Here is a 16,013-nt window from a genome sequence, read left to right as displayed (position 1 = left end):
TCCTCCTCCTCCTCCTCCTCCTCCTCCTCCTCCTCCTCCTTCTTTTTCCCAAGATAGAGTTTCTCACTGAGACTTGGGACTAGCTGGCTAGTCTGGGCTGGCCACTGAGCCCTTGGGATCTGCATGTCTCTGCCTATTTCCACGCTGGGATATTACAAGGATGTGCCACCACACTTAGCTATCTTTATGTGGGAGATTGTGGAGATGCAACCTCAGGTCCTTATGATCTCAAAACAAGTACTTTATGGACTGAGTTATCTTCCTAGCCCCAATATAGATTTTGCCTACACAGAAGGGCATGACCTCCTTGTAGAAGACATATTAAATACATCTAATTTCTTTGGTTGGATACATCAGCAATCTATACATTCTTTGGCTCCGTTTGTAAAAGTTTGATAGAGCCTCTCTGGGTTCCATACAAGGTGCAAGAACACAGAAGCAAGCATGGCAGCCTTCCTCACGACCCTGGGTCCCCTAGCATCCGCTGACAAGTGCCTGATTGCCTTTTAGGTTCAGTTGCAGACTCTTCTTCAGAGCAAGTACGTGGAATACTTCATTGAACAAGTCCTAAGCTGGCAAAACAAGCTAAATGTAGCCGATGCAGTTATCTTTACTTGGATGCAAGTCCAGCGAACCTGGTCTCACCTGGAAAGCATCTTCGTTTGTTCAGAAGATATTCGAGTCCAGCTTGTGGAAGATGCCAGAAGATTTGATAAAGTAGATGCTGAATTTAAGGTCTGTCAGAGACACGCCTGTCCTGTTCCAGTAAAGGTTTCATGACATTCAAATCCATGTAAAACGCAACAATTAAAAATCTATTCCGTGTTAGATTTATAAAATGCAATTTGTGCATTTCAGTGTATAGGAATCAGAAAACTGAAATTTTATGCTTTTACAAATCTTGCTATCTCTCTATCAACTGCTCAAGGCTGTCATTGTGGCATGATAGATGCTACAAAGGCAAACAGGTGTAACTGTTCAGCAAAGTTACACCGACACTTTTTTACACATGGTACCAGGCATCCCTGGAGTCTCCTGAACACCTTTCACTCACCTGTTGCACTCTGAAATTTTAATCCTATCTATGGAAGCAGAAAGGATGAATTTCTAATGCCTATGTTATACTTTTATATAGGAGTTAATGTTTGAGACAGCCAAAGTAAAGAACGTCTTAGAAGCAACATGCAGACCCCACCTCTATGAGAAACTTAAAGATTTTCAGCACAGGTAAGAAAGGAGCGGAAGGGTCAGTTGACACATGTTTCTTTCACATTCTAATGATGTTTAACCACATGTAATAGAGGTCACTCTGTGCTGTCTAGTTGCCTTGTGTATATCAGGTTCCTGATAACTGATCAATTCTTTCATTATATTGTTCTGTATATGCTGATTGAATATCTACTGTGTGCCAAAAGCCAGGGCAGCTCTCACTTGCTCATGGTCTGTTAGTCAGTGTGTGTGTGTATGTGTGTGTGTCTATGTATATATTACATATAATAAAGTATATTCCCATTCATTTCCCCTCATCTCACTGATCATCTCATTGTTCCCCTCCTTTGTTATTTTTTAGTAGTTTTGATTCCAGAATATCACTGAACTCATAGGGATCCTCCTGCCCCAGCTTTCTAAGTGCTGCATTATAGACATGAGCGACCTGCCTGCTTTATACATTCTCTCAACTGTATACTACTCTTAGAGAACATCTCAGTGCTTTCAAAATCTTTTTCCTAAGGGCCATTGGTAAAGTCACATTAACATTAAATCCACAACAGCCTCCACAAGAATATTTGGGATTTTGCTTTAAAACAAGCAAAACAACCATTCAGACAGGATGCTTCCTGATAGGATGCAGTTGTTAGTATTTAGTCAATGGCTAGGACTTTGGATAATCGTGTGTCAGCATCTCACGACTGCCCCGAACTCCAGAAAAGGTCAAAGTCACTTGTGGTTTACAGATTTCCATTGGGGAAAGGGCTTTGCCCCAGTTGTAGCTTACTACTGCAATTTCTGCTTCAGTTGAGTATTGTCAAATGCAGTCAGGAGAAGCAATGAGTATCATAAACCCAAGCCTGGTATATAATGGTGCGTATGCGTGTCCCCCCCTTTCCCCTGCCTGGTCGTGTTCTGTTTGTAAGCAGGATGTTGAAGGTGAAGGGGGTAGCTGTGAAACAGTGAGCTTTCTGGTTGAACGGAGTAGCTGTAGGTGTCTGTCAGAAGCACAGGACATGCCTAAGACGGTTTTTGTTCATGCAGGCTCTGTCTTTGTGAAAAAGCCCTGGCTGAATACCTGGAAACCAAGCGGGTCACGTTCCCTCGCTTCTACTTCATCTCCTCTGCAGACTTGCTGGACATTCTCTCCAAGGGAGCACAGCCGAAGCAGGTAATGGTTTTGGAAGTCCTTTGCTCTGCTGATTAGCTAAGTGTCCCAGTTTCTCCATCATTATCAGATGCCATCTGTCACATCACATGTGCCAGGAACTAGAAAATCTGCATTTAAATTTCTTAATGTAGCAACAGAGGGAAACAAGGGGCTTAGCTGGGGGGAGTAGCAGGAGCAACTGCCCTGGCACTAAGCAAAAGGTAACATCTAGGGTCAGGGAACAGGTCTGTCCTCTCACCTTCTGGACTCCCTTGTCCATGCACAACTGATGTACCTCCCACTTCCAGATTCATACATCAAAAGTGAGAGCAAAGGAGCACTTATGTCATCTGAGATCTCAGAGCAGAGACAAAATGTACCAGTTCTGAAAAGGTCCTCCTGGGAACATCTAAAAGATACCACTGTTCCTCAGACTCATGGTTTCCACTGATCTCCTAAGCTTATAAAAGTGCTGGTGGCAACTCCTAGGGCAATGTGTTAATCTCTAGACTGAAGTTCCTGATTTATCACTGTGAAGTTTATATACCTCAGAAAAGAAAGTATCTTTCTCTAGATACTTTCACGAATTCTCTGAGAAACCTTTATCTGTTTACAATGCAATTTACTGATACAACGTGCATTTTGCTGCTGGCTAGATACAGTAGTTGTAGTGATTATTTTTCCTTGGTTATAATTTAACTTTGAGGATTGAACTGAATAGCTATTCTTGTTGCTCCATACAAGTGAGATATTTCTACAAATATTAGAGTTGTTAGTCAACACAAACAACATTTTCTGGGATCCCATGAATACCGTTTGGTCTTCATGCTTGCTCCAGGTTGGCTTTATGAAGAAAATCCCTCTGGTTGGGTTACATCCGTGCTTTGCATATTTATGCAGCACGAAATTAGACTTTTTTTAAAAAAAATCTAATTTCGAACATAATCATCATCATCACACTTACACTTCGATAATCCTCACAGATGTCCTCACGACTAGTGGGTGGAGTTTTAAAAGGAGAGCTGTTTCATTAACCTCTCAAGTCCCAAAGACATTTCAAGTTCAGATGCTTATAATACAAGTTCAAATTGCTGCATGGAAAATAAATACACTTAAGTCTATAACAGGACAATGTTGTCTTTCTTTTAAGCACAGCCCCTCAAACTCAGTAGACACATGTGCCCATAGTGTTAATTCCATGAAGCAGTAAGCACAAGATACTAATATTTTCTGTAAATTTTAACCCCAAGTGTTCCTTGTTGAATATCTTTATAGTACCAGCAGACCTTTTTGTAACACTTTGGGCAGGCATCATAAGTCCTCGGTCTATTTCTCTCATTAAAAATTAATGAGTATACTGAAAATCTGTCAAGATCAAGCTGGCCACCCCAGCTCATCTCAGTGCGAAGGACAGGCTTTCAGATAATACTTAGGTGAACCAGTGATTGTCTGTTCCCTTGTGATTCTCTGGCTACTTGTGATGAAGAATTTAGGGGAATGATTTGTGGTGCAGAGGACTGAACCAGGACCTCATACATGCTAGGCACATGTTCTTCAGTGTCTCAACTATCCCTGACTCTCAGGCAGTAGCTACTGTTTACTCTCATACTCAGTACTGAAGATCCATATGCTGAACATTGTGGAACATGTCCTCACGGGGAACCAAGTGGCATAGATATTTTAGTTCTACCCCAACTTTCAAAGCCTAAAAAAAAGAAAGAAAGAAAACTTTAAAAAAGTTTATGTGTGTGTATATGTGCTTCTGTATATTTATGTGCACCACTGTGTGCAGGTGCCCATGGAAATCATAGGGCAGCTGATCCCCTAGAGTTGGAGTCACAGGTAGTTGTGAGCCACCTAATGTGGGTGCGGGGAACTGAACTGGGGTACTTTTTAAAAGCAGCAGGTGTTGGTAACTGCTGAGCCATCTTTCCAGCTCACCTCCCATGTTCTTGCCTTTGCCAGTGTGACCAACCATCTGGTTTCATCTTCTTCCTCCATTTTTTCTTTAGCAGATGTCCAAGCAAGGGACATGCTAGAAACTGACTCCTGCAGGTTCCCTTTGGGTCCCAGCTCCCCTTGCTTATCCGTAGAGTAGAAATCCGGAATACATTGTTTCACTTTCCCCACAAGCACTGAAGGAATGCCTTGGTCTCCCTCTTTGGGCTGTTTATCTACCTCTGAGAGGAAGCCCAGCCCCGATCCTTGAGACACGTTCATGGAAGAGCTCATGGTGTTGGATGAGGAGATGGTGTTAAGATGTGTAGGACTGCTACATATGCAGCTAGAGACACAAGCTCTGGGGGTACTGGTTAGTTCATATTGTTGTTCCACCTATAGGGCTGCAGACCCCTTCAGCTCCATGGGTGCTCTCTCTTCTCCATTGGGGGCCCTGTGTTCCATCTTATAGATGACTGTGAGCATCCACTTCTGTATTTGCCAGGCACTGGCATAGCCTCATACGAGACAACTGTTCCAGGGTCCCTTCATCAAAATCTTGCTGGCATATGCAATAGTGTCTGGGTTTGGTGGCTGATTATGGGATGATGGATCCCAGGGTGGGGTAGTCTCTGGATAGTCTAACCAGTACCCCCAGAGCTCGTGTCTCTAGCTGCATATGTAGTAGAAGATGGCCTAGTCGGCCATCACTGGGAATAGAGGCCCCTTGGTATTGCAAACTTTATATGCCCCAGTACGGAGGAATGCCAGGGCCAAGAAGCAGGAGTGGGTGGGTAGGGGAGCATGGTGGAGGGACAGTATAGGGAACTTTCGGGATAGCATTTGAAATGTATATAAAGAAAATATCTAATAATAAAAAATAAGATATGTAGGGCTGAACACTGAAGGGTCTTACCACCTTTAACCCACGTCTACTCCCCTCACTGTGCACACATACCCCATGCCTGTTTGCCCTCAAAGTCCTAGAGTGTACACAAGGGGAGGATCACTCAATGTATTCTTTTAATAAACATACATATGTATGTGCATGTGTGTAAAACAGGCTAGCTGGCCACCCAACCACAAAGTGCTGGGATTAAGAACATGTGCCCGCACCCAGCTGTTTTGCCTTTGTTCTGGAGATGAGACTGGGGCCTATACGCTTGCAAGGCGAGTACTGTACTGACTGAGATGTCGCCCTAGCTTTCTTTCTAATAATTAAAATAATGCTTAAAGGCTCACCCAAACCACACAGTGACTCATTATACACATCCTCGATACCAACTTGTTTCACTTGCCGGTGTTGTGTACCTGTTTAAGTCCCTCTGTTGTTGTCACGTGCCTCCATACATCGGATGAAGCATCTTTTCTAGCTAGTGTTAGTCTGCCTCACTGCTGTAACCTACCTTCATTTTATTCATAGGATTATGATCATACTCTTAAAAAAATTCTAGACACATTTTTTTCAGCACTAGAACTAGTACTGTCTTTAATGAACTGCTGAAAAATATAAGGTGTTAAGGATGTTAACTTACTATGAAGCTGAGGGCTGGAGCACAGCACAGTGATGTGAAGAGCATAGCGATGCCCCACAGCCCTGTTGACAAAAGCCGGTGACAAGGTCTTTATTCCATGCTAATGAGAGGTCAAGTCACATGGCTGTAGGGATGGTGTGATTTGTAGCTGTCCTAACCTATCAGCTTTGAAGTGGTTTGATTTCTGGTTGAGTCTGCACTTTTCCAAAGAAGTCAAAATATTTCAAATTACATGGGATGTAATTTCATTGAAATCATTTAGAAATAATTTAAACTCTATGTAATGCATTTTTACTGATACATATATTATATATATTATATATATATATATATATATATGCCCCCCCCACACACACACACACATTGTTCGCACCATATAATATAGTGTTTTGGTCAAATCTTTTCCCCATTTCTCTCCTCCAATTCTTCCCCTCCCCTATACTTTTCTTTTCACCTACTCTGCCTCTCCTATGACTCTGACTGTTAGTCCAGTTAGTGCTGTCTGCATGTACCTGGATGTAGAACCACCTCCTGTTGCAAGTTAATCTTTCAGGAGTACATCCCTGAAGGGAACTTGCTCTCCCTTCCTAGCAGCTATCAGTTACTAGTAGCTTCTCAGCTATGGGGAGATTCACAAGCCCTTTGCATGTCCACACTGGGAGTTCAACTGCCTTGATCCTGTGCAGTCATACTTGTGAGTTTGTGTTTGCAATGGCCCTATCATGTCCAGCAAATAATGGTTCATGAAGATGTCCACTACTTCTTTCTTTTACAGCCTTACAATCTCTTCTTCCACAATTATCCCTGGCCTTGGGTAGAGGGCATGTGGAAATCTTCTTGTTATGTTACTTCAACTTTGAGTCATTCCAGTTCATTTAACATGTTATCACACTATTAATAACATAGTGTTATCAGAAAGTATTTACCAGCCTTGGTGGCACAAACAGCAACTCCTGGGGGACCTGTTTTATAGGGGATAAGTAAGGTCCTTAGACTAATTTGTGTCTCCATGGCCATACCATAGTTCATTTCATTGTCTGAAAGATAGTCATGCATTCTGAATTCTTGATCAGTAGATATAAACTCTTTATATCTTGTACATTTGGACAGTATAGCTTAACTGTCTTCTCTTACCCCATTTGCAATATCAGAATCCGTTTCTGACCACCTGACAGAGAGAGCGTGTCCCTCTCTGCCCTTGGCGCTGACATTCTTTTTTTTTTTTTTTTTTTAATTAGGTATTTTCCTCATTTACATTTCCAATGCTATCCCAAAAGTGGCACTGACATTCTTAAATGTGCTCCTGGTAGTGTGACCAAGATAACACAAGATGGCAGCTTGTGAAGTAACAATGAAATTGGCCCATAAAAGGCACCCCTGTGTGCAGATAACTCATCTTGACATTTTGTGAATGGCTTGAATTCTCTACTCACCCCACCTCCCCACATTTAATTTAAGAATGTTGGTCCAAGAGAGTGGCTGAAGTTAATTGTGGAATTTGTTCAGCCTGAACTTTTCAATCAGGGAGGTCTGATGTGGAAGCTGCTTCCATTCTGTGAACTGAGGTTCCTGATTTAAGGCACTGGGGTGGAGATGCCAGAGATTCAGTTTGGTGTATCCAGGATGTCTGCAACCAGTATTGGCAGTCACTAAAGGAGGTTTAGCTCAGGATTTGCAGATTTCTCTCCCTTTGAAATACAGCCCAACCTCCTCAGATTATCTGCAGGACAATGGACTGAACTTCCTGGTTTATTGCTGCAGAAATAAAACTTTACACATACTTGTAGCATTCACGGCCCCACATTCACGGTAGTGATGTGTGACAGATTCTTCATTAAAACTTATTATTAAATATCATTTATTAAAAATATCCACCTCTGTGTGTGTGTGTGTACTAAACAAGTGTAGTAAATTTAAATGATATTAGGATACCTTTGCATGCCCTTCTAAGGTGTAGCTGTAACTTAGTAACTGATAACTCTGGATAGTTTTAACCAGTGGGCTCTAAGGAAGTGGCAGGTAAGGTTTTCCTAGGAGAGTTTTCTTTCCCTGTATTCACTGTGGGGAGTTTAGCTGGTATGTGGTGATTAGCTCATGGGAGACTTCTCCATTATGGAGCTAAACTGAAGAAGAAGCTTCTAGTGTTACAATATATTAATATATAATATAATACGATTGGTGTGTTTGTGTCATGTGGCCACATGTGGCTATTAAGTATCCAAGGTGTAGCAACAAATACTCGGCTTTTTAATTGTAACCAATTTGAGTTAATTTTGTTGTCCAGTTATTGGGAAACCTTATTGGGTTCCCAACAGCTCTGGTGAGTCTGCCGTTAACCTTGTATATCTTAGGAACTCTAAAGACAGATGAAATATTTTTGATGAACATTTCTGAACAAAATAATCTATAAATATGAAACACACACCTTGTTTCCAAGACTTATTAGTAAAAGAATGCAAACAATTTCATTAAGTTTTATGCTCATCAACATGTTAAAACTATGTGTTCGATGTACCACATTAAATATGTTAAAGCAAACTTCACTTGTAGAAACACTACTTTAATAGAGGTGCGAGAGAGCTGCAGTGGTGGAACTGGGTTCACCAGGTATCCTCTGAAGTGACAAGATAAACAGTACACATGCTTATGGAATACCCTTTAAGGGCAGGAACACTAGGCTACATGAGAGGAAATAGGCCAACTTATCTTTAAAGAAGTCTTCTACACCAAAGCAAGGAGACAGATGGCATGCAACAGATGGTTCTTATGCACTGTCAATATTGGCAGGAAGGTGATGCTGGGAGACAGGCTGAATATTAGAGGATGAAAGGCATTGCCAGATCTTAGGCAGGCACAGACTGGACCACAGCCATGTACAGTGTGTTTGTACAGAGACCAGCATCCATGTGCAGTGTGTTTGTACAGAGAACCATAGCCATGTGCAGTGTGTTTGTACAGTAGGACACCTTGAGACTGTATCCTATTGTAAATGGATGCCTTTATTTCAAGACAGTCTGACATATAGAAAGTTAAACTTTTAAGTATGTGTTTAAAAGAGTGGTCTAGTTTTCAAATAAATATATTCCATAGCCAATGGAAATGTTCTTTTACTATCCTATCAATATAGTTAAAAAATACTTAACATGGGTTATATAACAATGTGTCTTTTTCCTTCTGTAAACTATGTTGCCACTGCTTAGAACTCTACACAAGGCAACTCCATCACTGGAATTCCTTCCATAGCCAATTTGTATAGCATACAATAATATCAAAGAGTTATAATGTGATTAAAGCAAATGCCTCTTTAATGTTATAAGGTTTTGCCAGCAAGGAGTACTAGTCCTATCCTTGGTTTGCCATTGCTTATTAAGGCTACTTGGCTTTAGCTAAGTTCAATAGGCAGTGCTTTCAGACACATACTTTCCTTCTAGGAGAAGGAAAAGCTAGATAAAATACTCAACCAAATCTGTTTAAATGATGTGAAGAGCATTGTCTAAAGGACATTGGATAGAATCAGGTTTCAGGGACAAAGACAGGAGGGGAAGGGAGACACACAGGGCTTTCCCTGGTGTTGGGCGTAGCTCTTTCTCTTGAGATGTGAAGTGATTCATAGACGTGTCAAGCTGGTTAGCATTCTCCTTAGTCTCCTAGAACTTGAAAGAAAAAAAAAAAACATCAAAAACACCAAATGCAGGCCCACCAGGAAGGACATTATCCAGAGTGTTAAAACAGCAAGAAATGGCTTTAAGGTCAATTGGATATAAATTTGCTAGAGTTCAGAGCAGTAGGGGGTTGGGAGATATTACATATGTTATCTAAAGTTCAGTTCTATTTGGCTATAGATTGCCTCGGGAAGGGTAAGGCAAGGAAATAATGTTAAACATGTGGGGGAAGATATATTTATGGTCTTGGATTTGCAAAATTATCTTAAAATGGACATATAATATTAATGGATATCTTGAGATTTGACTGAGATAATCTTTTAAAAAATCAAAATACTATTGAGATTGATAATGAAAAACTCAAAATGGGAAATGCTGTTGTAATGTGTTAAAAGATACATAGAGCAAATTTATATGTATAGGATGGAGATATATATATATATATATATGTATATATATGCATATATATTCACACACACATATATACACACACTAAAAACACACATACACATATATACATATACATTTATATACATATGTATATATATGTATATATATGTGTGTGTGTGTGTGTGTGTGTGTGTGTGTGTGTGTGTGTATGTATACCCTGTGAAGAAGGCAAGGCTGGTGGTTCTCAAATATACAGATGAGCAGAACATTCACTCAGATAGTTCATGTATGGATGCTTCCTAGTAATTTGCAGACATAAGCAATCAAATCATCCAAGAAAAACAACAAAACCCACAGTGGGCCACACATAGTCTGGCCATGATGACATAATAGGAGTTAGATTTAGTCTCCTACCTAGAACTAACAACTTTGACAAAAGATAGCTTTACTAATCCTGAATGGTAGCCAGTGAAAACTATGATTTTCAAGGAGCAAGGAGCAGGCAAGTGAGTACCATGATGGCTGCTTTGGGCTTCAGTCTTCACAACAGGACACCCAGAGGCAAGAGAAGGTGATTTCTAAAAACTTAAGTGGCCCCTGTGAGTGAGTTAGGGAGTGTTTGATTAGTGAATGTGTGTGAGGGAATGACCCATCTGAGAGGATTAGAGGCAAAAACACCAATGTTCTCACAGGCTGGGAATAGTGCCTGTTTCCATGAGTGAGACCAGACACCCTTAGGATTTATTGATAGAGTACAGTGAAGATCTTGCTTGGCCATGAGGAAATTTTAAGGAAGTTTCATATGTGCTTTACCTTTCTAAAGTACAGGGGAGGAAGAGAAAGAGGAAGAGAAATATTTGCAAAAGTACAGCCAAACCTATCCAGATCAGTGAAAAGTGTGAATTTATGAGACTTAGTAACACTTAGTTGTAATCCCAATACATGGGAGTTGAAGCAGAAGGAATACCATAAACTCAAGATTAGCCTGGGACATAAAGTGAGTTCCAGGCCTGTGTTGGCTATAGAGTGAGATTCTGCTTCAGAAATCCAGAGAGGAGGGAGAGAAAGAAGAAGAGAATGAAGGGGCAGAGAGATAGGGGAAAGGGGAGGGGAGGGGAGGGGAGGGAGGGAGGGAGGGAGGGAGAGAGAGAGAGAGAGAGAGAGAGAGAGAGAGAGAGAGAGAGAATATGAAGAAAACAACAAAAGCTGCTCAGATTGTTTACAACCAAGAAGAAATAGCCCCAAATACTTAACTAACTAAAATCCACAAAGCCCCAGAACACACAAAAGAGCTAATGAGTGGATGACAGCTGACCTCACACTGGAAAGAATGCAAGTGATCAGACAACAGAGCAGTCCTGGCTTCAATGTACCGTAAGTCTGTCAAGCTGAAGTTGTCTACTAAAGAAAGGATATTTTAAGGATTTAGGGAAAGTGAGGATGTTTTCTTCAGATGCACAAAAGCTGGACAGTTTCACACCAGCAAACTAGTGGTATGAGACATGTTAAAGGAACTGCTTTAAGCAAAAGGAAGATGATGCCAGATGGAATTATAAAGTCTGAAGACTGAAATGCTAACTGCATGGGACCAGATAAGACAGCATAGTAGCCATCCTTCAGAAAGAGGAGAAACTTTGAAACTGTATAGACATGAGATCAGATGGTGTCTCTGTTGACTACTGTCATTTCATTATACTTAAGTCCTTAGTTTCTTGGCATCAAGTAGGAAAATGATAGTATATCTGTGGATTATTGAGTGATGAGTTTATTGTATTAAAAATCAAGAAAACTTTAAACTTGTTATGGTAAGATTTATCCCCTCCCCCTGCCTCATCTCTTCTTTAGTCCAGCTTGTTTCTCCCTTTGCACTGCCCTGTACTTGTCTAGCCGGTGAGTCAAGGCAAAAGGTTCTTGAGCTCTTTTGCATTAAGCCTTAGAATGTTACTGCTCTTTGAAACCTGTGGCAACCCTACACAGTGAGTCATCACTAATTTCCTGGCTAGTGAACGCAGGACCAGGCCATCACCTGGACCACCATCACCACATTAGAGAAGCTGTGGATCCCAGCAGACCACAAGTCTGCCAGAATTAGGACTGGCTGAGCCAGCTGAGGAGTCTAACACACAGTCACTGTAAGCTGCAGAACTGCCATGATGCTAAACCCACTAAATCTTGGGAGTAATTAATAATACTTCCAAAGCTAATCCATATTTCATTGATTAATGGATAGTTGTAAGCAGGCATGTCCATCAAGACCTTTCTTTTCTTTTCTTTTCTTTTCTTTTTTTTGTACTGCTTTAGGATAAAAGGTTGCAGGTGAAATTAAAATATGAAGTTCTAACTCATTAAGCTAGCCTACCTAGCTTTTCTTTTCCTTCCTCCCTACTCTCCTTTTCTGTCTTCTTTCTTCCTTGTCTCTTCCCCATTTTTTCCTTCCTGAAGATGCCTTGCTGCCAGCTATGGCATCGTTCTGACTTGTGAATACAGGATGACTGAGGTAAACTCCATCAACACTCATGCTGGAGAGTGAGTATCCACTGCTTCTTGTTAATTTGCATAGGTATACCCCAAATCTTTCACGTGACTTAGGGTTCACAAACTCACATCATGACATACAAAGACCAAATGCACCAAGAAGCTAACATTTAAAAACACACAATCTTAAGTCACAGGAGTCCTGAAGTCATAGGAGAAGGTGGGGCTCGTTGCGTGAGTTTGCTTCTACAGAAGTTTATTGTTGGTCCTTTTGAAAATGTAGATTTTGAGAGGAAGAAAAACTCAGATGGGCCATGAGAAATGTTTGGGTCATGATCTTTTTGTTTGTTTTGAAAAAATAATACTTTTATTCATTCTTTGAGAATTCCATGCTATCTACTTTGATCATGTTCACCCCTCCCCCACTTCCTTCCAGTTTCCTAACCAGCCTACTTCCAGTTCCTCTTCCTTTTCTCTCTCTCCCTTCTTTCTCCTCATTGAGTCCAGTTTGTGCTGGTAATACCACCCTTGTGTGTAAGGCCTACCCTGAAGGATGGTTGATATACAAGTTGTCACACCGTTAAAGAAAACTGACTCTTCCTTCCCCATCAGCAATCAAATGCCAATGGCTCCTCCCCTTGTCCTTGCTGGGGGTTTGTCTGTCTGGCTTTAGCTGTGTAAGTCATGTCCAAGCTGTTATAGTCCATGTGAGTTCATATGTACATCTGCCCTGCTGTGTCTGGAAAACACTGTTTCCTTGAAGTCATCCAACACTTCTAGCTCCCTTCTGATAGACCCTTGAGCCTTGAGTGATGAGGTTATAAACATATGTGTGTGTGTCTATATATTGCATATATTGTATATGTATATATGTGTACATTTTGTATATGTATATAATTATATAATATATGTATTTTTGTCTATGTGTATACATATATGTCACATTAGAGCTGAACACTTACAAGCCTCCTATTCTGTTCTTCTATTTGGCAATGCTGTTGATGTTTGTGTCTTCTGTATAAAAGTTCACCCAGTTGTATATATGGGTTACCCCATTCTCCTCTATATGAGTCTCAGTTTTTGTACGTTTACTTGAAAAAGTGTAGAATTTATATTGGATTACCTTATTTAAAATTACATAATATATACATGGCAAAAAAAAACCAGACAGAAAACAGCCTAAGATGCACTGTTCTTTATACTCCTGGGTGCTCTTTCTGGGTGAATGTACTGCTTTATGTATTTGTCCTATATATTTAATAAAATGGTCATATTACTATGCAGCACGGTGTATGATGGCTATTTAAAGTTTTACTATGTGAATGTGCTAGGATCAAATCCTCTAAAATAGATTTAGACTTCCAATGATGATGCATCACCACCAATAATAAATTCTATTCTAAAGCAAGAATAATTGTCTACCATTTTGACAGACTGGCTTAAATATTTATGCACGTGATAATAATAGGATGGACTCACATCCAGTCTGATAGCTATTCCAGACGAATAGCTTTGAAAGGCAGAACTGCCCGCATTTAAGTTCTTACGTGGTGGTGGGCATTGTCCTTATGAATGAGAATGAACGCACCAGTGGCCTCCTAGGTACTCACCAGGCCTGTCGTGCTGCAGCTCTGTGTGCTTTGTCTCAGCGAGTAGCAGCATCTTCACAAACACTGAAGACACATAAGATTAGATGGTAGAAATAAAAAACAATGGTGAGATTTGAGAAGAGAATTAGAAATGACCAATTTCTTCTTTCTCCCCTTCATTTTCTTGGTGGACAGCAGATGGAAGTCATAGGCTATATTATTAGTTTGCGTCGTAAATTACAAAATAAATTTAAGTCCTATAAAAGATTCTGTTTATGGTTCCAACAGTACAGATTTCAGTTACCAAGATTCAGTAACAGAACTCAGTTCCCTGGCATGATTCATGTTTGAGATGCTGCACTGTAGTGATGGGGAACAATAGAGTAAGGCCTTAACTGCTGGCTCGTTGGCCCACAGAAATCACAGATGTAGAACATTATCAGCAACAGTTAGATCATATCTTCTAAATGCTGTCAGCAATAAGCCACTGTTTTATCTGCTACCAAGATATTGTTGCATGAGCTTAACGTCTCTAGGATATTGTTGTGTGACCTCAGCATCCCTAGGATAATCCACATGAAATGCACAACAATATTTGATGGAGACAGGGGATTGGTGGGAAGGTGAATAGATAGAGACTTGTAGAAAGTGTGCCATCTGGGGATAATGCTAGAAGTGGGTGTCAAGTCAAACACACTTGGAGTTAGGAAAAGACAGGCAACCAGAGGACGACTCCTTACCCTTAGAGAGCCTGCACATTCAGGCAGAACATGAAGAACAAGCTTCCTGATATGAAGGATAGCCATGGTTGGAACAAAAGATGTGACGTAGTTCAGAGTAAGTGACACTGGCAAAGCGATAAAATGAAATACCAAACAAAACAAAGGAAACCAAGAAACAACACAAAACAAGCTAGATGCCCTACCTAAGAAGCATAAAAAGGCTGATACCACTGAGAGCTCCAAGAACAACATGTCAGTAGTTGACCCAAACTCAAAAGGAGTTCTTTGCCAAGACACAGCGGAGCTGCTACTTCTATTGCACAAGCCAGAAGAGACCATCACTGTTCAATGTCCCTAAAATCTTCAACATCCTACTTGCTTCAATACATGTACTATTTTGAACTACACTGTACCAAATAGCTTGTCTGCTTTCTCTAGTTCCTTACACATTTACAACCCATGGTAAGATTTTAATGTTTTGCCATTTTTTCTATTAATTAACCTTATATCCCGACTGCAGTTTCCCCTCCCTCCTCTACTCCCTGCACCCCACCCCACCCCCAATACCTCATCCACTTCTTTTCTCTTCAGGTATCCTATGGATATCATGGATATCTTGGTATATCAAGTTACAGTAAAACTAGCTGCATCCTCTCCTAGGTGAGACAGCTCGGTAGGAGGAAAAGATTCCAAAGGCAGGCAACAGAGTCAGAGACAGTCCCTGCTCTTGCTGTTAGGAGTCCCATATGAAGACCAAGTTAAACAGCTGTTACCTATGTGCAGAGGGGCTAGGTCAGTCCCATGCATGTTCCCTGGTTGGTGGTTTAGTCTCTGTGAGCTCCTATGGGTCCAGGTTAGTTGACTCTGTAGGTTCTTGTGGTGTCCTTGACCAATCTTTACCAAAACTTGTTAAAGGTCTTTGCATGGTCATAAGTTTCCATGTTGCTTATTAAGATGGTTGATGCACTTTCAGGTCACATGACAATATTTTATGAACACACACTACTGTGGCAAGCTGGGACAGTATGCATGCATTAGTTGGCACAACACCCAAGTAACATGAGGAAATATTTTTCAGTTTTTACTGGTAATCTTTTAGAAACAAACCTAGAGCGTGATAAAGATTTGGTTTCTTTAATAATAGTCTGGAAGTGTTATTTTAATGTATGTTTTTAGTTGTAAAATAAAATCTTTTCCCAATCAGTTAACCGGGAAGAAAATGTAATTTCATTTAAAATACAAAGATATTCATCAAAAACATTTGTTTTAAAAATTCCTCTTAGAAAATTTCAATAAGAAAGAAACATCTGATTTCAACAACACCAGATCCAAGTCATGAGGAT

The 16,013-nt window shown here is 40.6% G+C and overlaps 1 protein-coding gene across 1 annotated transcript in view; it reads left to right on the top strand.

The window, feature by feature from the left end:
• Dnah11 (dynein axonemal heavy chain 11) overlaps positions 1–16,013 on the top strand; it is a 309,803-nt gene that overhangs the window by 79,727 nt on the left and 214,063 nt on the right. Inside the window, exons 26-28 of the mRNA XM_029484410.1 lie at positions 511–735; positions 1,136–1,227; positions 2,254–2,380. Of these exons, the coding sequence (XP_029340270.1) occupies positions 511–735; positions 1,136–1,227; positions 2,254–2,380 (444 nt within the window). The remainder of the gene's footprint in view (positions 1–510; positions 736–1,135; positions 1,228–2,253; positions 2,381–16,013) is intronic.

The sequence above is a fragment of the Mus caroli genome, chromosome 12 (genome assembly GCF_900094665.2).
Source record: "Mus caroli chromosome 12, CAROLI_EIJ_v1.1, whole genome shotgun sequence".
In the NCBI taxonomy this organism is placed as follows: domain Eukaryota; kingdom Metazoa; phylum Chordata; class Mammalia; order Rodentia; family Muridae; genus Mus; species Mus caroli.
Note: the sequence above shows the minus strand (reverse complement) of the source record. Positions and strands in the feature narration are given on the sequence as shown.